Here is a 25,229-nt window from a genome sequence, read left to right as displayed (position 1 = left end):
CAAATAACTGTTCTGAGAGGCATTTTCATTCAAAATGAGGATTATACATTTGTATACATTTACATTTCTTAATTTGTTTGGCAGATTTTCCTGTATGTTATCGATATAAGGTAATGCATTTTGAATTGAGAGTTCAGATGCTTTCTTGCAGTTTACAACTTTTAATGATACAGTTTGGACTGAATAACAAACAAAACCTATTAGTCATATTGTGCATTCAGAGTTGTATTGGTGTAATGCATTGAAATGTATATTTTAAAGGGCATTCTCAATATTTTCTACAAGATAAACAAAGAATCTGGTAGAAAATAACATTTGTGTTCTCAGTAATGTTTCAGAGTAGAATCCTACACACAGCTGTTTCTTCCCAAAAGATATTTTAAGATATTTTCTTGGTGCTTAAAATCCAGACAAGTTGTATATTTACCTGATTTTTGTTGCTTAATGAGCATGATTTTTGGAGAAAAGCAGCTGTGTGTGGGAGCTTACATTGCACATCTTACAAACTATTGGCAGTAACAACCAGCACCATAGAGATAATGATGGAGTAGTGTTTGATGTTTTAGCTGAAGACTTACTTAAAAAAAAACTTCCTACAGATTGTGAGTGTACAGTGCAGTCTGTGAGAGCCACAGTATGTAACTTTTTAAGAAAATAGTAAGGGGGGAACTGCGTACTCCCTTTCCTAAAATCACTAGCAAGAGAAAGAAAATGCAGTAGTAGAAAAAAATTTCATATAGATAATTCATCCACAAGGAGATTTAACTACTGCTTTTCTAATTAAACATTTTCGGCTGTCCCCTGTTAATTAAGTGGCATCCCTTTAGTAGTAAGCAAACATGATCAAAACACAGGTACCAATTGAAAGTTACCTTTCAAAATCAACAGGGTTTGAAATTTCTATTCCGTGTTTTCATTTGCTTTTGGAAGAAGTGGGTAGAAAATGTATTAAAGGATGGATTTTCGTATTCTATGAAGGATTTTGTTTGTTCCTCTAATCTCAGAATAACTCTTCCCTCACTACAGAATGTGTGATACAGGAGAGGGTCTATTCACATTCCAGACGAGAGAAGGAGAGATGATCTACCAGAGGGTCCACTCTGCCACATTATCTATAGCTCAGCAGCATGAAAGGCTAATGATTGAAATGGAAAAAAATGCACAGGTAAAAACATAAGATGGTTTACAAACAAAAGGAGGCATTTCAGGACATCTAGCCTGTTTGGTAGTTAGTAGTTAGTTTGCTTCTTGCTTCTGCCTCGTTTTGAATAACACACTTCTTAGGTTTAAATGCACTTCCACACCGCTTCTATATTCATGTGTTTCAGGTTTTAGGTATGTGCGCTTTCCACAGAAAGACATTAGAACAAGCCTTAGCAACACGTTCTAAGGGACAGTTACAGGAGAACCATAGTTTAAAGACATTCAGTTTTGATTTTAATATTTAGATTTTCTGGAAGTTTGTTTTTCTTTCCGCTGTTGAGATCACATTTGTTGGCATTTCTTGTCTGTATCATGCTCAATATAAACATCAAAGACATACAAATTCCATAGTTCAAAATAATGGCAACATTAAAATCATGGAACCCAGCTTTGTAAGTGGGTCATCACTTACCTGCATTGCCATTAATACTCAATATACAGTATGTGAGCTTTAATGTTCAGAACATAATCTGTTCTTTCTGCAATTGTTCCATTTTCTGCAAATCAAAAAGCTTTCTCCTGTTTTATGTAAAGTAATTAAGAGCTAGCTAACTGTATTTCATAGACTGATTTGGAGAAAGATCTTTGCAATTTCTTTCTTTGTTTCAGATACAGTCCGGTTCAAATGAAGGAGCATTATCAAAATCAGTCTCTCTCCCTCGCAGCGCTTACTGGCACCACATCACAAGACAAGACAGTGTGGGAGAAATCTTCAGTTTACAAGGTAAAAGTGTTATGACGTGGTTAGATTTTTGTTGAAAGCCACGTCTAAAGGCAGGTGCGCAACTCACCTGCAGATGCTATGTGATATCAGGAGGCTGGCGAAGTTTGTCGAAAAAAAGGAAAAAAACATGGCAGAGGGAGAATTCTGGGAATCAGCAGCAAGGACTGGATTCGGGCAGGGAAGAAGGCTAGAATCTAGGCAGTAAGGACAGAATGGGGACTTCGGCGGCTGGACAGGGTTCTGACAAGTTCTGGTATTTGGAAGTCGGGTTCAAGACTTCCAGCAGCCATATCACCCTGCAACTCACAACTGGCAACCCACTGAAGCTCAGCAGGTGTGAGCCTGGTCAGTACCTGGATGGGAGACCTCCTGGGAAAAACCAAGGTTGCTGCTGGAAGAGGTGTTAGTGGGGCCAGCAGGGGGCGCTCACCCTGTGGTCTGTGTGGGTCCTAATGCCCCAGTATAGTGATGGGAACACTATACTGTAAACAGACGCCGTCCTTCGGATGAGACATAAAACCGAGGTCCTGACTCTCTGTGGTCATTAAAAATCCCAGGGCGTTTCTCGAAAAGAGTAGGGGTGTAATCCCGGTGTCCTGGCCAAATTTCCCATTGGCCGTTACCAATCATGGCCTCCTACTAACCCCCATCTATGAATTGGCTTCATTACTCTGCTCTCCTCCCCACTGATAGCTGATGTGTGGTGAGCGTTCTGGCGCACTATGGCCGCCGTCGCATCATCCAGGTGGGGCTGCACACTGGTGGTGGTGGTGGGGAGTCCCCATTACCTGTAAAGCGCTTTGAGTGGAGTGTCCAGAAAAAGCGCTATATAAGTGTAAGCAATTATTATTATTATTATTATTATTATTATAAGACACAGGGACAAGGTTTTCCAATGAATCTAGTTCGCAAGAAGTGTGTCAGGGCTAAGCATAGCGGTAGTTCTGTAGCTCAAATGACAGAGCACTTTCCCCCTGCTGGTTCAGGTATTATGTAGGGAATCTGGTCTGATTAATGAGCTGATAGGAAACAGCTTGAAAAAAGGATGGGCGAATCTGCAGGCTACCCAAGCTGGTAGTTGGAATTCTAGCCCTGTGAGAAATGCACTTGCTCGGAGAAATGCTGCATTCTCTCATGGCCGCTGTGCGTTGTGAGCCGCTGCCAATCTGGGTGTAACAGTAAGAAGAGTAAAGGAAAGAATAGAATACGTTCTAACACTGGAATAGTTGGATTAATGAATATGCACAGATACTGTATAGCTTATAAAGATATGGGTACATATGTACACGTTAATTGTCTAGATTTAATACACACGCAGGGAATGGATACATTTATTTTACTGAAAACATGTATACTGTAGGATTTCCGAGACAAATGTACTTCTATTTTGTAATTAAGCCACATCCATAAAGCATATTCCATACCAAGGATAGGTGGCTTTGTGATAATACAAAGATGGTTAAATTTAGCACTTCGAGCTCATTTGGTACAAAACTCTCATTGCTCTCTGCCCTCAAAGATTAGGGGTGCCTTAATTAAATTGATCACCAGATAACAGGTTTTCAGTCTCTAAGAAATTGATTTAGGATGTAGAAGTAGCTGCTTGTGTGGTGAGTCGTTACGTGCACACTACATGCATTGCAGGCAAAAACCCACAAATAGCAAGGTGACTTAAACTGCTTTCGCAAACTACCACTTGTGTTTGATGTTAGTTTTAGAGACTGCAAAGCATGTCTTTAGACAGTCGCAGGTAGTTTATTCAAGTGTTGTTACTGTGGTGTAAACCTACTGATATCAAATAATTTAACCCATGCAAAAGCCCTAACAATTGTTGAAAGATATTTTCTGAATATCTTTACAGGTAAATCATTAGGTCTTGGACAGTCCCATTCCTTTTTTAAACATTTATATTTTACTTCTCTGTAGAATGACTTGTGAATAGACTGTATTGTATATTTATAGCCAAGGGAGAAATTGTTGCAATCACTAATCATGCAAATTATATACAGTATACAGTATAAGTCTAACAGCAGGGGAATAATTACAAAATGTACAATCAAAAGAACAATGTAATTACTTGTGTTTAATTCAGTTTGAATATGAATTTGGTCATATAAAATATGAGCTACTTCTGAGATCTAATAAAAAGCTAATTTCCATATGGCACTTCGAAGAAACAAATACCAGCAATGCATCACCTAAACCACCCTTAAAGTATTAAACATTTTGGGATTAACTCTGTTCTTTCCCAGTGAGCTGCTCTTTCTCTACTGATATTCTGGAAAGTTAGATATTCTCTTATTTTACTTTTAATGCTGGCGATTCACTCAGAGTTTTTTTAGGTTATGAATCATTGGAAATGAATGAACTGATAAATGGTGGCAAAATACCATTCTTGATCATTTCCTTTGAGACAAGGGGATTCTAATTCCTTGCACTTGTTTAGAGCTTTTCATCACAATCTTTTTCAAAGAATGTTCATGTATAAAGGGCAATACTGCACCCACCACAGAAGTGCAGCACTGCCGAACTGCAAAAGTAAGAAAGTGTTCCATATATTGAATGAAGATGGAAATTCAAGGAGGTCAGATTGTACACTAAAAGCCAAGACTACAATTTGGCCAGGACATCAAGGTCAATACCTCCTACTCTTACAACCGTGGCATTGTTAATGAGAAAGTAGTCAAACGTTGCTGGTAGAAAACATGCAACACACGTGGCATGCTCAAAACATTAGGAAAACATTTCAATTAGAAGCAACAATAGCAACGTTCTAAACTGCACCAGCAGCCTCACTGCACACCAGTTCAAGTGGAGAAATGAAAAATTGCTTCTCCAATTGAATTAAGGGGGACCTTTAGACAGGTCATGCTGTGCATTCCAGGATTGGAATTTAGTTAGGGGACTAGAGTTAACATCCTTACTCTCAAGAACTTCACCACTGGATCTTTAGTGATTAAAGAAGTCAGACTCTCACTTTAAAGTCACATGTCAGGGACAGACCGTTCTATAGCAGTACACGATCACCATACGAGGCCATTCATTTACAAATTCTGGACCACATGGAAAATCAACACCTGCTGGCCCACAAACAACTAACAGCAGCAATCTAATTTTCCTTTGGGGATTTTAAATAATTCAATGATGTGCCCTCTACATCTCTGTTCAAGACTAAAAGGTTCAGGTTACTTACTGATTTTTGATTCAAGGAAGTTACATCTATAAATTAAAATTTTACACTTTCAACTACACCTATTTTTGGACGGAGCAGTGGCTCTGTGGCTAAGGATCTGTGTGTGTGGCCGGAGGGTTGCCAGTTCGTATCCCATGGCTGGAAGAGGAATCCTACTCCCTTGGGCCCCTGAGGAAGGCCCTTAACCCCAGCTGCTCCAGGGGTGCTGTATAAATTGCTGACCCTGCGCCCTGACCCCAAGCTTCTCTCTCTGTCTGCGTGTCTCATGGAGAGCAAGCTGGGGTATGTGAAAAGTCCTAATGTGAGAAATTGAACTGTATATGGCCAATAAAGTGATCTTATCTTATCTACATATTATAATATTCTGTATGCTTTCATTATTACTTTCTCACAGTACCTTCGGTTCCTTACCAAGAGGAAGAGAGAAGAGGTGGGGAAAGTAACAGAAGGTGGAAATGGATTCAGATTACATCCAGTGTTTTGTTTTCACATTGATCTAAAATAATCCAGTGGATTTCAGTCTCCAAGGGGAAGTATGAAAGACAGCCAAATGTGAATTGAAAGGGTTTGTCTTCACCTCTGACATCTTCTCTTACTCCCCCTCTCTTATTCCTCTTACACAGCGGCTTGCAAAACTATTCGGACACCTTTACTGTTTTCACATGCTCGTTGCTTTAAAGCTTGCAGTCATGTGAATTTCTGGTAACAATTATAATTTGTTACATACACAAAAGAACTCCCCAGAGTCAAAGCAAAAACCAAAAAAGAAGTAAATTGCTCATTAATACAATATTAGAAAAGTTATGAATGCAAACGTATTCAAATCCTTTGACGTGGAAAACATAAATTAATTTCAGTGTATAAAACATTACCTTAAGAAGCCACAGAATTAGTTAGATGGTCTTTGTCTGAGTGCAATAATAGTGTTTCACACAATTTCAGAATAAATAAATCAATGAAGACCAAGGAGCTTTTAAAAAAAACCTCAAGGATAAAGCTGTAGAAAGGCACAGTTTGGAAGTAGTGTATAAAAACATTTCAAGGTGAAGCCAATAATTAAAAAGTGTACAGTACGTCACAGAGACATGGCCTAGATCAGTCTGTCCTTCCAAACTGAGCAGCCGAGCCAGGAGGAAGCTGGGTGGGATATTATCGTGAAAGAGTTACAAAGCTGACTGGCTTAGATGGGAGAAAATGTCCATGGGTCAAAAATGACTAAAAATAAATTCAAATCCCACATACAACAAAACATCTAAGTAGTACTATAAATGTGTAGCAAAATATTTTGTAGCCAGGCAAGACAGAATTTGAACTTTTTGGTCATGCAAATTATTACATCTGATGCAAACCAAACAGAGCATCAGCCACTTAACACCATCCATAATATAACCATCATGTTACAGTCCTGCTTCATATCAGGAGGGAGTGGGAAGCTTGTCAAGACTGATGAAAACATAGATGGGAAAAGGTACAGGCAAAACTAAGAAGAAAACTGATGGCAAAGGTGCTTCCACCAATTATTTCTAAGTTTCTCTTTAGTTTTTGCTGACGTTTCCTGTTACTTATTTTAACCTTAGAAGTCTTCAGTTTGAGCATTCAGGCTTTGTATAAAATATTCAGTTTTAAAAAAAAGCTGTTTGATTCATTTTGTAACTTCACAAAAAGGGATAGCATTAGTAAGGTGTGACATTTTTGATGGTACCGTACATATTTACCCAAAGGGTTGTAGAAGTTACGCAGACATGTTGTTGAAGCAGATATCCTGGCTTCTTTTAAGAAACGGCCAAATGAGGTGCTTGGATCAATTAACGTCTAACTACCAAGTGAACTGGATGGGTTGAAAGGCATCCTCTTGTTTGAAATGTCCTTATGTTCCTATGGTATTATGTTTGCCCTTCACAGGTAAGAGGATTAATAGCTGAAACATTGTGCATTGACTTTGTTGTTTACCTTTCAGCATTTTCACCATGGGCTCATGCCGAGATTGATTTTAGAATTAGATCAGTGCATGGTTTTAAGACTGGGTTACCTTATTCATGAAATGTGCTTCTTAAAAATGTTGTTGCCTCCCACAAAGAATCTGCTTGTAGCAGCATCGCAATAAAGAAAGCACTGTTACCGGGAGGAGATCACTAAGAGTAATGGAAATTAAAATTAAAATGCATCTAGGAATTAAAATCCATCATGTAGGAGTCAGTAGGAGTGCAATGCTGGCCCCAGCCTGTTTTCTGGGAGAGGACAGGGCCGATAGGGATAGATAGTCTTGCGGTGAGGTGGCTGGACGTGTCCTCTCAGTGAACGAGACAGGATTGAAACTTCAGGGGAAGCTCCCTCTCGTAGGGAGACAACTGAGACATCTGGTCAGCAGTGAAGGCTCACAAGGTTAGGAGTGCGTTGCAAAGAAGTAGGAAGACTCCTAAACGTATACGGCTATAGAGAGCAGAGAAGCTCTCACAGACTGGGAGCCTTGCTTGTTTTCATGTTGGCCCACTAACATGAAGGCGATTATAGAGCAGAACGACATGAAGAGAATCGACTGGGTTGCGCTGAAGGTGACTTCCACTGCACCTCGACCTTGAGGTAAAACAGGATTAGCACAGGAAAGCAGTCAATGGACCAAATGGTTATAATACAACGAAAATAGGCCCCAAGGCTGCTTATAATGGGTTACATGGGGGGTTTATGTCAGATTTCCTCCCACACTCGGCTACCATCAAGGGGAATCTGTTGCACAGACCTAGACAGCGCTCTCATTTTTTTTCCTGAAATGTCTTCAGCTTTTAGAACTAAAGTGTGATTCTTTTACTTCTGCCAAAAATATTTTTTAATTAATTGTTCAGAAGAAATCTTAAATACGGGGACTTTGCTGCAATGGTATTGAAATACTCTACAGATAATGCTCATTCGTTTATTTGTTTGACCATTTAATCCAAAGCCTTTCACATTTCTACCTATTTTATATGTATTTGAAGAAAGGTATTATAGTAAAGTAACATGCTCAGGGGTATAGTACATTAGCCACATCCCACCTAGGACTGGAACCTCCAACCATGTAAATAGGCACCAGGAGTCCCTAAATAATACTCCAGCCTTTTTTGAGTTATGGGCTGAAAAGTTATGTGCTCCACTCAAAAAACTAAACTTTTAAACTAAATAGAAATACTGAATATGGAAACTGTTTCAATTAAAAAAATTTAATGAACATTGTGCTGATTAATTAAGCCAAATTGCTGAGATTTGTTTTAAAAAGTTCAATTTCTTTGAAAAATCTTAATTAACGCCCCTTGAAACAAACATATAACTGTTTTTGATGCAGTGCACTTGGCAATGTCTCTGCTGAATAATTCATTTAGATAGTGTATATATTTTCCATTACAAAGTTAATAAGGTATATGGACAATAAAGTTAATTTTAAAATGATAATACACTGCAGTAAAACTCGGAATGTAAATTCCAATTTAATTTGCTTGGATATACAGCTATGGCACGCTATCAGCTTATTATCCCTCATGGTTGCTCTCAGTAAACTTCTGCAAATCATGACAACACTGACACCAATCTGTCTGCATCATTGAGCAATGTTTTACTTCAGTATGAGTGCAAGCTTCATGAGCGTTACAATGCATTTAAATGAGCAAGCATTTTCATTGTTTTCTTCAAATAAGAGAACCCATAAGGAATTCGCATGCATGGTCAAAAGCAGTCAAATGCCAATAATAATGAGTTTCCACAACAACAAAGAATTTGAAAATTAATCATTAATTGAAAGACAGTAAAAAATATTTTTTTAAAAAACACCAGTTTGACGAATTTGGCATTTGTTTTTTCTATTCTTGACTTAAAATTGCTCATCTATAGATTTTGGGCCTCGAATAGTGAGTACAATTTCTAAAAGTGACTTTTGAAATGTTCACAGACATTTAAAATGTTGAGCAAAGGTGAATGTTCCATTCAGAACATACTGTATACCAATCGAACATCTTGGTTTGCTGTTTCAGTATTTGCATTGTAGTAAATCCCTTTGCACTAAACCAAGTGAAGTGAAAAACTACTGTATATATTACTTGGTGTTGTCCTCTGTAAGTTCTTCAAATCCACAAGCAATATGTCATTGCAAATTGGCTTCATACAGTACGTCCAGCAACATATACAGTATGTCTGTGTCTGTGCAACACTAAAACCCAGGTCTGGAACAACATAATTGATTACCTTTCAGCCACTGAGTTGTTGTTACCGTGAAAATAAAATGTGTTGAAGGTACTGAACTACAAAGAAAATCATCACAGCACAAATGGCCTATTTCAGAATAATAAAATATATGAAAACACTTAATAAGGTGAGGTCCTCAAGAATTTTATATTTTGGCTTTCTGAGCTACAGTACCCCTTCTTTTCGAAGCTCCATGCTGTAAAATTTTTTTTTTAAATAAATTTTAAGATGTATCATTTTTGTGTGTAATGCATGATTGAGATGTGAAGAAAACTGTTTTGTGAAGAAAGCTACAGTCAATTTATGTTTTAAAATCTATAAAATAAGATTACTTTGTAAATGTGAACACACGGAATACCAAGGTTGCTGTATGTAAATGCTTCTTAATGCGCTGGGTTATATCTATTTCTTTGAAAATTCCTTTGGGCATTAGCACTGTACCCCTACAGCCCTGTACAAATTAAAGTATGTAAAAAAAGCATTGCAGCACATTCATCATTTTGGCATTTCCATTGTTGGTTTCACAGTTGCTGGGACCTAATGTAGAAGCATTCGTCCATCTAATCTAGTTGCCCAAGAAATGCAAATGCTGCAGAATGTTTTATCTGTGACATAAATCAGATATATCACCAGGGTTTTAGTCACTGTCTGCCAGCTAGAGGAGGTTGTCTGCATTGTTTTGGGTTGCCAATTTACTGCGAAGATAACACATTGTTTTAGAATATTATGTATACACTGTATATACACAACATCTGGAATATTTAACAGCTTACATTCTCTTCTCAAGTCATATGTTTAAAAGGTTTTACTGTATATCGAAAACACCTTTGGAACATCTACAAGCAGAATGTGTGTTAATAGTGTGTAACAACCTCCAATAATAATCTTATTTAGGGTATCTACAATATCTGACCCCGAAATATTATACTCTAAGGCCAAACACAGTTTTGAAACTACAGTACCCTTAAACTAAAGCCAATTAAGAAGTGCACCTCCACTAAATAGCTACTGTTAATAATTTCTTGCATTTATATAGCATTTTTCATGACATAGGTTCTCAAAGCACTTTAAATATTGTGAAGGAGTGGAGCCCCATCATCCACCACTGAAGTGCAGCACCCACCTGGGTGAGGAGCAGAAGCCCCACTACACTGCGAATGAGGCATAGAGTAAGAACTTCATGCACCTATGGAGCTAAGGGGGGAGTGTAGGAAGACAAGATTGTGCAATCCCATGGTGATTTAGCTAGGACACTAGGGCAAATATCCCTGCTCTTTTGGAAAATCCCAAAGGATCTTTATCGCCCAAGTTGTATATGGTGCTGCTAAACAACACAGAAAAACCTTTATCCAGAATGAATGCACTGAAGATACAGTATGACTATCCTAGTAGGATTTAAATTATTCAGTCACATTACTGAAATTCTAAAATTGCACGGTTGTTTCTGTCATATTTTCTCACACAGCGTTACACATTTTGACAAACATTTAAATTAAAATGTCAACAGTGCTAGTTAATTGAGGGAACTTCTAAAGAGTTCAAGAAATATGGACGAGTTAATTAATTGCAGTAGCCCAATATTAATATTGGTTTTACATTAATGTAACACCAATAGTTAAGACCTCCTACTTGCTCTGGTACTCACTAAACCCAAAACATTTAGTCTAGAGATATAGTTCAAAAGTACTGGATATGCAGGCAAAATTATAATCAGATAATGTCAGAAAAACTAGAGATTTTTTTTAATGAATGAGAAATTTCCTATAAACAGGAAATAATATTCATTCCCTAGGGATGACAACCTGCAAGAATAGGATGCTTTGTGAATTGTTATTATTAAATAATTCAAACTTTAAAAATCAGTGACAATTTGTTAATTAAACTTTAAGAAATACCTTAATGAGCAACTAAGAAGGCAGCTGACTGGACTGGAGGTTGGACACTGCACAGAGCCGGGGCCGAGGAGATCAGAGACTTGACAACTGGGCCATGTTGGAAGCCAGGGATAGAAGCAGAGGAGTGGGCGGAAGAAAGCAGAGATGAAATTAATGACCAGGAAGATGAGGAAAACAGAAAGCAGAATGAGAAGGAAGAGTGGCCAAAAGCAGGAAAAACAGGGACAGAATGTAAGGGGGAAAGTTAAGAGAAACTGAAGATCCTAGGAGTGGCAGCAGGGACAACTTCAGAGTTCTTAGATGCCTGGAGTCTGCACACTCCTCACTGCACACTGGGTGATGTCATCGTGGAAGCTGAAAGTCCTGTGGGTGGATCAGAAAATGTGCTTGTTATGGGGTATAGATGAGTACTTCTCTACCCAGAGGGGTAGAGTGAGAAGAAAAAATGGTGTATTCCTTTTTGAAGAGAATTCAGAAATTGCAGAGAGCCCAGATTTTGATGTTGGGGATTGCAGTTATGGGAGACTGGAATGATGCACTGTAGGAGAAGAGGAACAAAACAGCATGCGGATTAGGAAAAACAGGAAATTCTTGCTCGAGTTTGAAAGTTACTCATTGGAACATCAGATCTGGAGATTCTAAGATGATTTTCTATTTTTTTGTTTTGTGTGTTTTGTCTGAGAAGTTATACAAAGACACACAAAGATGTTTTTTTTTACTTCTGCCTTTATGGTTTTCATTTTTGTTTTTTTTTTGTTTTTCATTCAAGTCCAATTGCTTTATTATGCACAAGTTGGATATTTGTTTCCTTCTGTTTTTGCAGTTTTCGAAACATGGTCCATGTATAGACAAATGATAGTGAGGCAAAATGTGAGAGAGGTTGCATATTTTTCTCTTTCGTTCTGTCTTATTTTCTCTTTTCTTCAAAATCAACAGAAAAAGGCAAAGACAAGGACACTGGGGGACATTACATCGATGTGCATTTAAAATTGAGAATAGGAAGCACTACTGTCAAGCAAATTCTGAGCGAGATCCTCGAATCAGCTACTGTGGCTACTTACAGTAGCAGTCCAGTGGCCTAAACAGTCTCCCTCTTATTTGTAGGATTTCTTCCATTTTTATTTGACCAATGTTCAAATTCTGTAGGTGCAAATCTCTCTTCAATTTACTAACAATAACACATATAATGTATACTGTAAATGACCATGTTGTTTTTATTCAGTTACAAATAAACAAGGAGATATAAGCTTAACTGAGCACTGGAAACTTTGAAAAAAAAACATTAAAAAGTGAACAAGCAGAAACATGAATCAGAACTAAACCCCTTGATTTCCTCTTATATTGTACTACTGCAGTGGAATTGCAAGACATTTCAGAAAAAAAATATTGAAAACTACACCCTAGAATACATTAACAGTATTATTAACAGGATACTGTATATACGTCTATATACAGTATATTAGTACAAGCCTACACTGAATACTGATGTTTTTCTTCAAACTAAATGTAAAAAAAAAAAATTCTTGCTAAAGAGCTTTGATGAGGAACAAATGTGTTTTCCAAACAAAGATGGCTCTTTTCTTTTGATTGGTACTCCCAGGAACTTGTTTATGTTTTGAATTTGGTGGGCTTTACTTTCATTGAATCCCTTATAACATTCACTGCGGTGACCTCAATACATTACACACAATAAGAACAGACTGAGCAGGATTGTAAAACTAGCCAGCAAATTTAATGATGCACATCAGCTACAGCTTACAGACATCTATTCCAAACAAATAGTTCAGAAAGCTAACATATTCATAGGCCACCCCTTGCACAGTGAATTTGAGCCCCTTCCATCATCAGTTCAAACAACTTGATTCTTTTGCATTTGAATCTGGGTAATCTGTTGTTCCCACAGCTACAGTATGAACCTGCTTTATTTGGACAGTTCATTGTATATTTTACATTGTTTATATATTTTGCTCATCATATGTGAGTGCCTCTTATTCGTATGGTGTTCAATGTATTGTACTGTATATTGTGTTTATCCTTTACCTCACTGGAGAACGAATTTCCCATTTGGGACAATACAAGTCAGTTTACAGTATAGCAGGGTCAAATTTCACCTCACACACCATGCTTTCACCCCACTGGTCCTCTCCTCACCCTGCATGGTGATCCCAGCCTCCTCGTCCTGCAGCGAGGAGAGCTGGACCTCAGCAACACAGGTGATGTCAAATCTCACATACTGTACCTCATAAGATCAGATATGATCACTTTATCGGCCATATACAATTTCTTGTATTAGGAATTTGTCTTTTCACATACCCCAGCTTGCTCTCCATGAGACACACAGACAGGGAGAGAAGCTGGGGGTCAGAGCGCAGGGTCAGCCATTTATACAGCACCCCTGAAGCAGTTGGGGTTAAGGGCCTTGCTCAGGGGCCCAACGGAATAGGATTCCTCTGCCAGCCAGGGGATTTGAACCGGCACAAGCCACAAGCGCAGATTCTTAGCCACAGAGCCACAGCATTCTCAAACACAGGCAATTCTTGGGTAGTGTTAGTCCTTGTGAAATGGGCGCAATTTCTGTGAATACATTTTGGCATAAATTATTCTTCAGGGTTTTTACAGTTTTGGAGACCCTCCAATTTACTAAAACTAGAAAAAAATATGCACATCCGTTATTTCTGTTTATCTGTGTTTGTTTCAAAGGAAAGTTCATCCCTGACAAGTTCAATGTTGCACTTCTGTACAGGTTTTTATATTTGTATAAGCTGCACAATTACCATTCATGTGCAGTAATTGTTTTAGTGTCACCATATTATAAATAGCTAACATTTTGAAGTTAGTTTCTGCAGGATGTTCCTATTGTTTCTTTTTTCAGAAAGATTTAGTGGTTTGTTTTTGGTATCTTATTATAATCAAACAGCTACAGTACCTGTCTTTGTTTCTTATATCATTTCATGTTATTAGCAGAAGCTATGAAGACATTGTTATTATCTTTTCATTAACGTGTGCTTCTGAAGTTGCACTTACAGTACTTTCTTCCTCTCCCTCTACCTCCAGTACTTTCCTTTATTAAGGAATATTAAAAACAAATATTAAAACACAAGATTCTGGCACGGTGAACATACAGTATTATTACCCATTAACTAGGAGTGCTGACCCAGCAAGCAGCCTGAAACCCTTTTTGAGTCCTGACATTAATTTGTAACTATTCTCTGTGAGCATTTGTAAGGGTTGCAGATAGGCAGCATAAGAAAGGCTTCTGTTTTAAACAGTATACTGTAAATAACCAGTGTCCTCCAAAGGAATTGAGACAGCAAATCCTTCCAGTCAAGCCATGATTTTTTGTGAACATTGTGTAATATGAAATAGACATATTTTCGTTCAGATACTGTAATTCCAAGCATAGTATACACTTGATCATAATAGAACAAGATCCTTTGATTAATTAGCTAACTACCATAGGAGCTAGATCAGCCCAGTGATCTCCCCTTGTTTGTAACTCTTATTCACTGTGTGAAGTCATGACATTGGCAATGTGTTTTCCAAACAAAGAAAACTCTTGTTTTCTTTTGATTGGTACTTCCAAGAACTTTTTTATGTTGTGGAGTTGGTGGGCTGTACTTTAATTGAATCTGTCTTAACATTCACTGCGGTAGCTTGGTTCGGTAACCTTAATACACACAGTAAGAACAGGCTGTCCAAATATTGAATACATTACAGGCAAATCAGGCATTACAAAAAAAAAAATAGGACAAAGAGATGTTTCTAAGTAAATGAGGCTGTGGTGGGTGATAATTAATTGACTGTTTTTAATCATACCATTCATTGGAGTCTCATTGTCACAAATGCCGTTGGGGGTCTAAAAAGCAGTTGTTCTCTAATAGAAGATTTCCGATTTTTGACTAATGAGATCCTTAGGTTGAATTTTAATGTCCCTCTCTATTAGAAAGTAAATAGATGTTTTTGAAGTTATACTGTATATAGGAAAATGAAAAAAACACATACAGTATCCCTTTTGATGTCTAAATTTTTTTAAAAAGTATACAAGTAGTTTGAGAATTCTGATACATTTTTTAAAATACTGTACCTTTACAAATATAGTTGTTTAATTTGCTACTTACCATTTAAAAAATAACTACAATAATTAAAGCCAAAGGTGGTAAACTCGATGAGATTAATAACTTTTTTCTATTTGCATAGAGCAGAAATAAGCAGAGTCTTTGGCGATTTTTAGGAGAGAAGGGCTAAGGACAGCATGAGGGGATGTGGCCATTTACCCGAGAAATGCAAGATGCCTCGACTAAATACTGCTATGAAAATATAGAAATTATTGTTCAAATATATTTTGTGTAATCTCATGGAGAAAGCTATGAATACAAAGGAGGCTGCTCTAAAACAGTGAGATAAACTCTTTTTCGTTTTAGGTCTTGAAGCAAGGAATGACTCACAAACACTGGAAGCTAATTTTGATCAAATAAAAATTCCTACGCACAGTTTAAATAATTAACATAGGATTTCTTTTTCTAAGTGGCTTATACCAGGGTTTGAAAAGGAAGCTTAATCACAGAAAGAGTAGAAAAAAAATAGGTTTGGGCTGTGCATTAATCTCACAAGATACAGTAAGGCAACTTGTATATTAGACGTTTTTGCACGTATGACATTGAAACATGAAAAAACATGTTTAATAAAAGAATGATTGCTGGAAGATTCTGTTTGGAATTTCTTGATTTACAGTAGGTGGAATTTGGGACAAATCTGTCAGTAAGAGGGGTCTTTTTGGGACTGAAACTACTCAATAATACCCCATTAACTTGTGGCTTCCTGTAGGCTCACATCCACATCCAATAGAAAAGTGTTGTGAACTGTCTCTACACTTCAGCTGGGATCAACACCGTCTGGTAGCTACACTACAAGGAAATTCAGAGGGCTCCAATGATAGCTGATGATAAAGATAAAGATAAAGATGATAAAGGGTACACCTGAGCACCTAGAGAAGGACTGACATAAGCAAACTAATGACTACTTTAAGCAAGGGAAGCTAAAAAGTTTTACACTGGCTATACTGAAACTCAGTGATGTGTCAGAGCACAACATTGTTTAAAGCAAAATAGATGCATTATTGTGGACTTTAGCTTTTCAACAACTTGACATTCTGTGTGATGTAGCTTGAGTAGTAATTCTTATTCCACAATCTACACAATCCACATTCAATATTTAAATAATTCCCTTTTGAATTTCAAAAGTGAAGGGTGTTTTCTTAGCATAATAAGTGTGTGTCTCAGTAAAATATATGATACATTACAGTTTGTATTATTAAAACATTTTTTTATTTATAGTATTTAAAAATGTAATGATTCCTGTTTTGCAATGCTGGATTCCTGGGTTCAAATTCTGGGGGTGCTATTTGTGCGGATTTTGTGTGTTCTCCTTGTGTTTGCATGGGTTTCAACACTGTAGGATGTTTTAAGTATAAAAGTTTAAAATCAGTAATTTATTTACAACACAAACAACTGGATGCCTTCTCCCAGCAGTTCCCAGTCCTGGTTTGTAATTGATCCCACTTACCTGCTTGTTTTCAAGCTTGCTGAGCTCTAACTAACACAATTGAATCATTGATTGACTTAATAATAAGATTCATTTGCAGCTTGTAAATATGTTCGAAGGTGCCTTTGAGCTATTGCATTTCATAACATGCAATATCAGCTTTGGAGTAGAAAAAAACAAAACAAATAAATGTTCCAATCAAGCAACTTGTTAGCTCAACTATGGCTTCAGATAAATAATTAACCATCAGGTGTGACTTGCAGAACTAGGATTGGGAACCTCTTCCTGCCTTGTGCATTTCTCTGCAACATAATGCTCACTCCAGTATTTAAATATCACTTTTTGGTATGTACTGTAATTGTGCATAAATAAATACAGTAATACAAAAATGTCTTTGAGCATCCAAAATCCAAAATGCTCAGGCATGTGCAACTGCTCACTTTCTCATAATCATTTAATCAAAGAAGGTTAGCGTCGTGCTGTCCTGGGCAATTAACTTTAACTACAAAATCCATATTTATGTAGAACAAAATAATGTTTAGCATCTAATCAGTTTAACAGACATGCAGCCAAGGAGCACAGTATATAATTTTGATGCAATGACTACATCTAAAATAGACCCTGAAGCTATGAATTGACTTTGAATGTGACCTAATTGAAGCGCAGCGTTGACCTGTCATCATTTTTGGCAGCTGTGTGTGGCATTTCATGAACGGCTGATCAACCTGATTACATTTCTGTGCAGGTTCAATGATTTAAATGGGAAAATGATGTAGCTGAGGGGAAAAGATCAGGAAAAGGTGAAATCCTTATTTCAGAAGACTGAAATAAAAATAGGAACGGAGTTCGACAAGAATAACAATTTTGAAAAGCGTTAACATGAAAGGTGGCATTTGCATAAACTTAATATGTTTGCAGTGTGTTACAGTCATGCAAATTATAGAACAAGAATCTACATATTCTACTTGGATTCTATAATACGGTTAAAGTATCAGATAATCCTGTGAATCACCTAATCAGGATGATGTATGAAAGTGATAGAAAAAAGATATACTGTACTGTATGGATGGATGGATGTTTTCAAGAGCAGTCATTCCAGTGTGGTTGTGCACAGAACACAGTGTTGCGGAACACAAAATGCACTGATCGAGACGAAATTTCTATCAAGCATCCGCTGTTAGCAAAACGAGGAGGCCACAAACTAGTTTTGTTTAGTGTTACATATAAGTAGGTCCTCATGTACATGGTATTAGAGAGGATCCCAAGGTGATTAACCTTTGTATTAATTCAGTGGTCTATTATCAGGTTCTCCTGGACTGAAGTCCAACAGTGAAGATTAAGATTATACTAGTCAGTTACAAAAGTCACAGAACTCTCCATCTGCCCTGAGCTTTGGTTACATTTTATTTGAACCATGCTTAAAATCCTGATGGACCCGCCTTCACATAAACATCATCACAGGGGAAAAAATATTACAGAAGAGGAGGTGAGGAATCTGTTTCAGTCTTACCTGAGACTGGGAAAGGGATGCTTATTTGTCAGTGCTGCATTCATCACCTTACACGTGTTGCATCTCATAATTATTTGCGTTTCTTTTCATTATTCATCTCCTGAATAATAAAAACAGTTTTCTTCGTCATGTTTTACCCCTCCGAAACCTTGCCTTTAGCCAAATGATTCGGACAAGCCTGACATTTTTAAGATCAGCCATTGTTTACTGGCTGAAGGTAAATTGTTACTAAAGGTAACAATGTGTGTCTTTTCCATGTTTGCAGGAGCAAGCTTGGGTATGACGCTAGTTCCTCGAGCACAGACCTTTCCCAGCCATCTGCTGGAACAAGGTGCCGATGAAGAACTTGCCCGGATCCGACACCAAGAACAAGCACTGTCTCCCTCTAGTGGCTATGGATCGAGTTACAGCTCTGGACCAGTGCAATGACATGCAATGAATAAGGCACACAGTTTTCTTCAGGCTGACATGGGACATTACACTAGTTCGTAGAGGTGGTACAGATCAAACATAGTTTTAATCTAGTAGCCTGTATAAAAGAGACAATTGCAAACACTTTGAAGGCTAGAAATGTGAATTAAAGAATACTTTTATGGTACTTCAAGGTAAGAGTTCTAGGGTTTCAGTAGCCATTAATTAGAATGAGAATTAGGACTGGCTTTATGAAAAAGTCTTTACTCTTCATACTGAAGACAAGCCAAGCTCTTTGATGACTAGAGCATTATTAGAATGGTCTGATTTCATCTATTACAAGTCCCCATCCCTTTTTTAACACATACTATAAAAGTGGAATATGGTTAACTGATAACATCTAATTGATTGGTAATATAATTACAAAGGAATGCTGCTAATGACAATTGGATTTTTATTTACCTGTCTCTTATTTTTAATTAGCAAAGACCTATTAATATGTACATACTCTCGTTTTTTTTAATTGAACCATTTAACATCTTAAGCCTATGAAAGTAATGCTTTTATACTTTGAGTAAAATGAAAATGTACTGTTTCTGAAATGGCTGTACTATCCCAATCAAAAAACAGTGTGGGCATTCATACATTTTAATGAGTCATTCAGATAAAACATTTGGACCAAAAATCAGACCCAAACACAGCATCTTCAGGTTAACAATAACACAGAAAGTAACTCTTTGGGACATAATGTATGGAAGAAGATGGATGAGATATACTGTATATTGTAAGATGAAGCAGGTACAGCAACCCTTTAAAAATAAACAAAAGGCAAAGGTTTATATGTTAAGCTTTTTCAATTAGGTTCTTTTGTCAAATTGAAGGGCACCTGCCAGCATATGTGCACAGTATAGTAATGATATACAGTGAATAGGAGATTTATGAAACAGATAGTCTGTTAATGTGTCAGAAATGGTATAGAGAATCTTCCAGGAATGTTTTTTAAATGTGTAGAATCATTGAAGACTGTGGTCCTAAAAGTAATATCATTCTATCAAGGTTGGAACTGTGAATATAGATTTTAAATTATGATATAAGGGTGAATCCATTTATGACACTGAAATTTGTCACAACTAAAAATATTGATAACCTCTGTAGGTCATGTTAAGTAATGAGATACTCCGTTGCACATAAGATGTTTCCAAAGATGTTGTATATCATAATGCAACAATATGTTTTGGACTCTTTGTCCTGTGTACTTGTGTCCTAAAAATCAGAAGTATAATTTCAATTTCAAAACAGAAATTATTCAGATTTCAAAAGCCTTCTCTTCTAAATTAGATACCATGTTACCATAAACCTCAGACAGATGACAAGGATTCTACTAGTTTGTTTTTTTTGCACAAAACTACAAATTTGTGTACTTATGTACAGTACATCTAACTATAGACATAATAAAATGAACTGGCCATATCCACATATTTTTTCATTCATTATGCTTTCAGAAAGTGCCTGATTTGTTTTTACAGAGAAACAGATTATCCATGAGGAAGTCACTGTTGCAGCATAAATCCCACTCAAATAGAAAATACTGTATTTTCTTGCCATAAACGTACAGATGCACATTTGAAAATGACATACATTACTGGCCTAATCAGCAGTTAAATAGCCAGCTTTGATTGTATCATTGTAGTAACAACTGGTGTGTAAAAAAAAAATGGTGTGAGTGTATATACAGTACAGTATATTGTTGCCTAATAGCTAATTGGTTGGAAAAGTTACAGCATGACAGCATACATACAGCAGTATGTTGCAGGCTTCTAAATGAGGCTTCATAACCTAATAAGTGAGTGCATTTGCTGCAAGGATGTTTTATGTGTTTTTTAATTTATTGTGAAATAGGCTTTCTGTGGTTGAAGTATCCATGCTATGAGTAAAAAGCAAAGTAGATACTTTATGAAATGCTTAGACACTTCACAAAAACTTGCTTGGCCACAGAAGGCAGAAGCTGACCTACCACAGAAATGATCTCTCCTGACAAGATGGATGGATCTATGAAAAAAAAAAGTAAATTTTTACACACTGACATAATTCCAGCATATAAATGCATCCTGAAAAGCAAAAATAAAAAAGTAAATGTGCCATATTCCACTCCACAGAAAACTGTTGTACTTTTTCTTCCTTTTAAAATGGAATTAACCTCTCTTTGTTCCTCACTCCTTGGCTGCAGCCCACTTGACCCTCACACTATACAGTATCTGCACAGAGTATATGGCCTTTTCAACTGCAAAGAAACACGTCAGGGCTATTAAAGAGTACTGATTCAGTGAAACAAATCACTCCCTTATGTATCCAGCTGGGACCTGCTAATTTCTACATACTGTACTCATTCAAGGGACTTAATGCCGGCTGGAGGAAAACTGGCTGTATATTTAATTTAATAGCAGCAGGGATATAGGGTTAAAAAACGTCAGGATAAAAATATATTTAAATTTTATTATTTACTAGACATACTGTGTACTGGAATTATAAGTCGCATTCACGTTTATATTTTTTTATTATTACATCTTAGTTATTAGAAACAACTTAAAATTAAATCTTGCATACCGAACTGAGCAAAATGAGAATTTTAGGTCATTCTACAGACTTCAAGGACAATTAAATAAGAACATGAAGTAGCATGTGACATTACATAGGAAAATTCTTTTCAGACCATTGAAAAGGAACATTTCTATTAGCAAAGGCTTTTTTAAATATATTCATAGGGAAATTATGCTTCTTTTTTAATGTCCTGAAAAGGGGCTGATAAGACTTCTTGTTTATCCATTGCTCATACATTTCCAAGATGACTCATTCAAGGAACTAACCAAGAAATGAAGACAAATAAACTAGGGCAATGACTAATTCCTCCTGCCTTGAGGGCATCAGTAACACAGGGTGATTCAGAAGCGATGAGTGAGGGGGCTGATACAGTGTGTATCAGTGTGAAGCTAGGTAGGTGGAAATGGTGAGAAGCAAGATAGAATATTTTTTAGTGCCACCATACAGCAGAGAACCTAAGAAACATTAAACACAAAAAATGTCACAAACGAGAAGAGGCCATTCATCCCATATACTGCAGCTCACTTCGGTAGTTAGTACAGTACATTCCTGACATTAGCATTAGCTATCTTTATTGGAAACAAGACAATCCACACCTGTTTTGGAAGATGTTGAGGAAATACGGAAAGCATAGCTTCATCTATGTGGCACATTCTTAATAATTACACTGTTGTGCTAAAGGTCTTAGGAATTTTGCGTTATTCCGCTTTTAACAGAATGTTTTTCCTTCTTCAAGGAAAACAAATCGGTGATGCTGTTTTACTGAATGTTTTGTCCTGGTCTTGTGTTGCAATTACAGTATGTCAGTGCACAACTACAGAAATAGACAGCCATCATCTTCAAAGCCCTAGACAGTGCAGAGCGCAGTAGGAAGGCCCTCAGTAGGTCTTATGATGCAGTGGACATACACTGCTGTTTAGAGAGCTGCGGAGTGTCATGATGGGACAGTGAGCCACTGTGATCGGATCCCAGCAGAGGCAGAGCTGCGCTTGTCACAGAAGCTGAGAGTTCAACCTTACAGATTGGTATTTTGTAACACACAAATTGTCCTTTTAGCCCTCTGGTTGTGTAATGCATGCGGCTCTGCCCTGCACATGCCAGGATCTGATCCCAGTCACTCCTGGGCTCTGAGCAGCCACAGCGCACTCCCTAGACATGGTGAACTCCGCTACGCCAGAAGACCGGGTCCCCTGGTGAAGAATTCTACAGGACACCATTGACAAGCGCCTCCGGGCCTTTCCCTGCCTGGACTCAACCACGGTTATCAGCAGACCCAGTGACACACAGTTCCACTCTCCAGACAGCAGTAAATTCTGTATGCTGATTAAATTGCAGAAAAGACATCACCCTCTTCTAGACACTCCTTTTCTGGGCTTTACAGGTAATGGGGACTCCCCTCCACCACCACCAATGTGCAGCCCCACCTGGATGATGGAACAGCAACCATAGCGTGCCAGTGCACTCCCCACACACCAGCTATCAGTGGGGAGCAGAACAGAGTGATGAAGCCAGTTCATACAGTGCCTTGCGAAAGTATTCAGCCCCCTTGAACTTTTCAACCTTTTGCCACATTTCAGGCTTCAAACATAAAGATATAAATTTTTTATTTTATGTGAAGAATCACCAACAAGTGGGACACAATTGTGAAGTGGAACGAAATCTATTGGATTTTTGAAACTTTTTTAACTAATAAAAAAATGAAAAGTGGGGCGTGCAAAATTATTCGGCCCCCTTGCGTTAATACTTTGTAGAGCCACCTTTTGCTGCGATTACAGCTGCAAGTCGCTTGGGGTATGTCTCTATCAGTTTTGCACATCGAGAGACTGAAATTCTTGCCCATTCTTCCTTGCAAAACAGCTCGAGCTCAGTGAGGTTGGATGGAGAGCGTTTGTGAACAGCAGTTTTCAGCTCTTTCCACAGATTCTCGATTGGATTCAGGTCTGGACTTTGACTTGGCCATTCAAACACCTGGATACGTTTATTTGTGAACCATTCCTTTGTAGATTTTGGTGTATGTTTGGGATCATTGTCTTGTTGGAAGATAAATCTCCGTCCCAGTTTCAGGTCTTTTGCAGACTCCAACAGGTTTTCATCCAGAATGGTCCTGTATTTGGCTGCATCCATCTTCCCCTCAATTTTAACCATCTTCCCTGTCCTGCTGAAGAAAAGCAGGCCCAAACCATGATGCTGCCACCACCATGTTTGACAGTGGGGATGGTGTGTTGAGGGTGATGAGCTGTGTTGCTTTTACGCCAAACATATCGTTTTGCATTGTGGCCAAAAAGTTCGATTTTGGTTTCATCTGACCAGAGCACCTTCTTCCACATGCTTGGGGTGTCTCCCAGGTGGCTTGTGGCAAACTTTAGACGAGACTTTTTATGGATATCTTTGAGAAATGGCTTTCTTCTTGCCACTCTTCCATAAAGGCCAGATTTGTGCAGTGTAAGACTGATTGTTGTCCTATGGACAGACTCTCCCACCTCAGCTGTAGTTCTCTGCAGTTCATCCAGAGTGATCATGGGCCTCTTGGCTGCATCTCTGATCAGTCTTCTCCTTGTCTGAGCTGAAAGTTTAGAGGGACGGCCAGGTCTTGGTAGATTTGCAGTGGTCTGATACTCCTTCCATTTCAAGATGATCGCTTGCACAGTGCTCCTTGGGATGTTTGAAGCTTGGGAAATCTTTTTGTATCCAAATCCGGCTTTAAACTTCTCCACAACAGTATTACGGACCTGCCTGGTGTGTTCCTTGGTCTTCATGATGCTCTCTGCGCTTTCAACAGAACCTTGAGACTATCACAGAGCAGGTGCATTTATACAGAGACTTGATTACACACAGGTGGATTCTATTTATCACCATCAGTCATTTAGGACAACATTGGATCATTCAGAGATCCTCGCTGAACTTCTGGAGTGAGTTTGCTGCACTGAAAGTAAAGGGGCCGAATAATTTTGCACGCCCCACTTTTCATTTTTTTATTAGTTAAAAAAGTTTCAAAAATCCAATAGATTTCGTTCCACTTCACAATTGTGTCCCACTTGTTGGTGATTCTTCACATAAAATAAAAAATTTATATCTTTATGTTTGAAGCCTGAAATCTGGCAAAAGGTTGAAAAGTTCAAGGGGGCCGAATACTTTCGCAAGGCACTGTAGATGGGGATTATTAGGAGGCCATGATTGGTAAAGGCCAAGGGGAAATCTTGACCAGGATGATGGGGTTATAACCCTCTCCTTTAAAGAAACATGCTGGGATTTTTAATGACCACAGAGAATCAAGACCTCCATTTTACGTCTCTTCCAAAGGATGTCGCCTTTTGCATTATACTGTCTTTGTCACTATAATGGGGCATTAAGAACCACACAGACCACATGGTGAGCGCCCCCTAGTGTTTCTACAAATATTTCTTCCAGGAGATCACCCATCTAGTTACTTACCAGGTTCGCATAGCTTCAGTGGGTTGCCAGTTGTGAGTTGCTATGATATGGAAGCTGGCATATATATTTATTGTATGTTTTACAATATTAGATAGTTATAGATTTTAAATTTACTAATCCCAAATAAAGCACTGTATCTTCTTTAGACAAAGGTATTTAAAAGAGCATGCATTTTGGGCCAGTGTAGGGCTAATGTGTTGACTGCGCTTATACTTCTGTTTGCACTTTAAATGACAAAATTAAGAGGTTTACCCTTTAGAACAGGTTTGCTTACAACTTTTCATCTGATTCAGTTTTGGATACAATTACTGAAGGGTGCAATATGCAACACAAGCTGCCAAACGTCTCTGAAAACAAATTGCAGGTAGGAGCAAATTATCACAAATAACCTGAGACCCAAAATGCAGCACCGAGCGTAAAAAAAATGTCTGTGCTAGCTGAGGTTTCAACAGAGCACTTCTGTAATCTGTCTCTGAAGCCCCATCGTCTGAATCTAAACTATGAATCTAAATA

The 25,229-nt window shown here is 37.8% G+C and overlaps 1 protein-coding gene across 3 annotated transcripts in view; it reads left to right on the top strand.

Annotated features, from left to right (window-relative positions):
* Positions 1–20,846, top strand: part of dok6 (docking protein 6) — a 106,370-nt gene extending 85,524 nt beyond the window's left edge. For 2 of the 3 annotated variants that reach the window (XM_088642204.1, XM_088642202.1), the window contains 3 exons: positions 1,027–1,165; positions 1,813–1,927; positions 18,541–20,846. In XM_088642204.1, coding sequence (XP_088498330.1) covers positions 1,027–1,165; positions 1,813–1,927; positions 18,541–18,704 — 418 coding nt within the window. In that variant the 3' untranslated portion in view covers positions 18,705–20,846. Of the gene's footprint in view, positions 1–1,026; positions 1,166–1,812; positions 1,928–5,514; positions 9,811–18,540 lie in introns of those variants that run through there. The other variant, XM_088642203.1, reaches the window with a different exon arrangement.
* Positions 20,847–25,229: the final 4,383 nt, after the last annotated feature.

This window comes from Lepisosteus platostomus, chromosome 8, assembly GCF_059453375.1.
Source record: "Lepisosteus platostomus isolate fLepPlt1 chromosome 8, fLepPlt1.hap1, whole genome shotgun sequence".
Taxonomy (NCBI): domain Eukaryota; kingdom Metazoa; phylum Chordata; class Actinopteri; order Semionotiformes; family Lepisosteidae; genus Lepisosteus; species Lepisosteus platostomus.
Note: the sequence above shows the minus strand (reverse complement) of the source record. Positions and strands in the feature narration are given on the sequence as shown.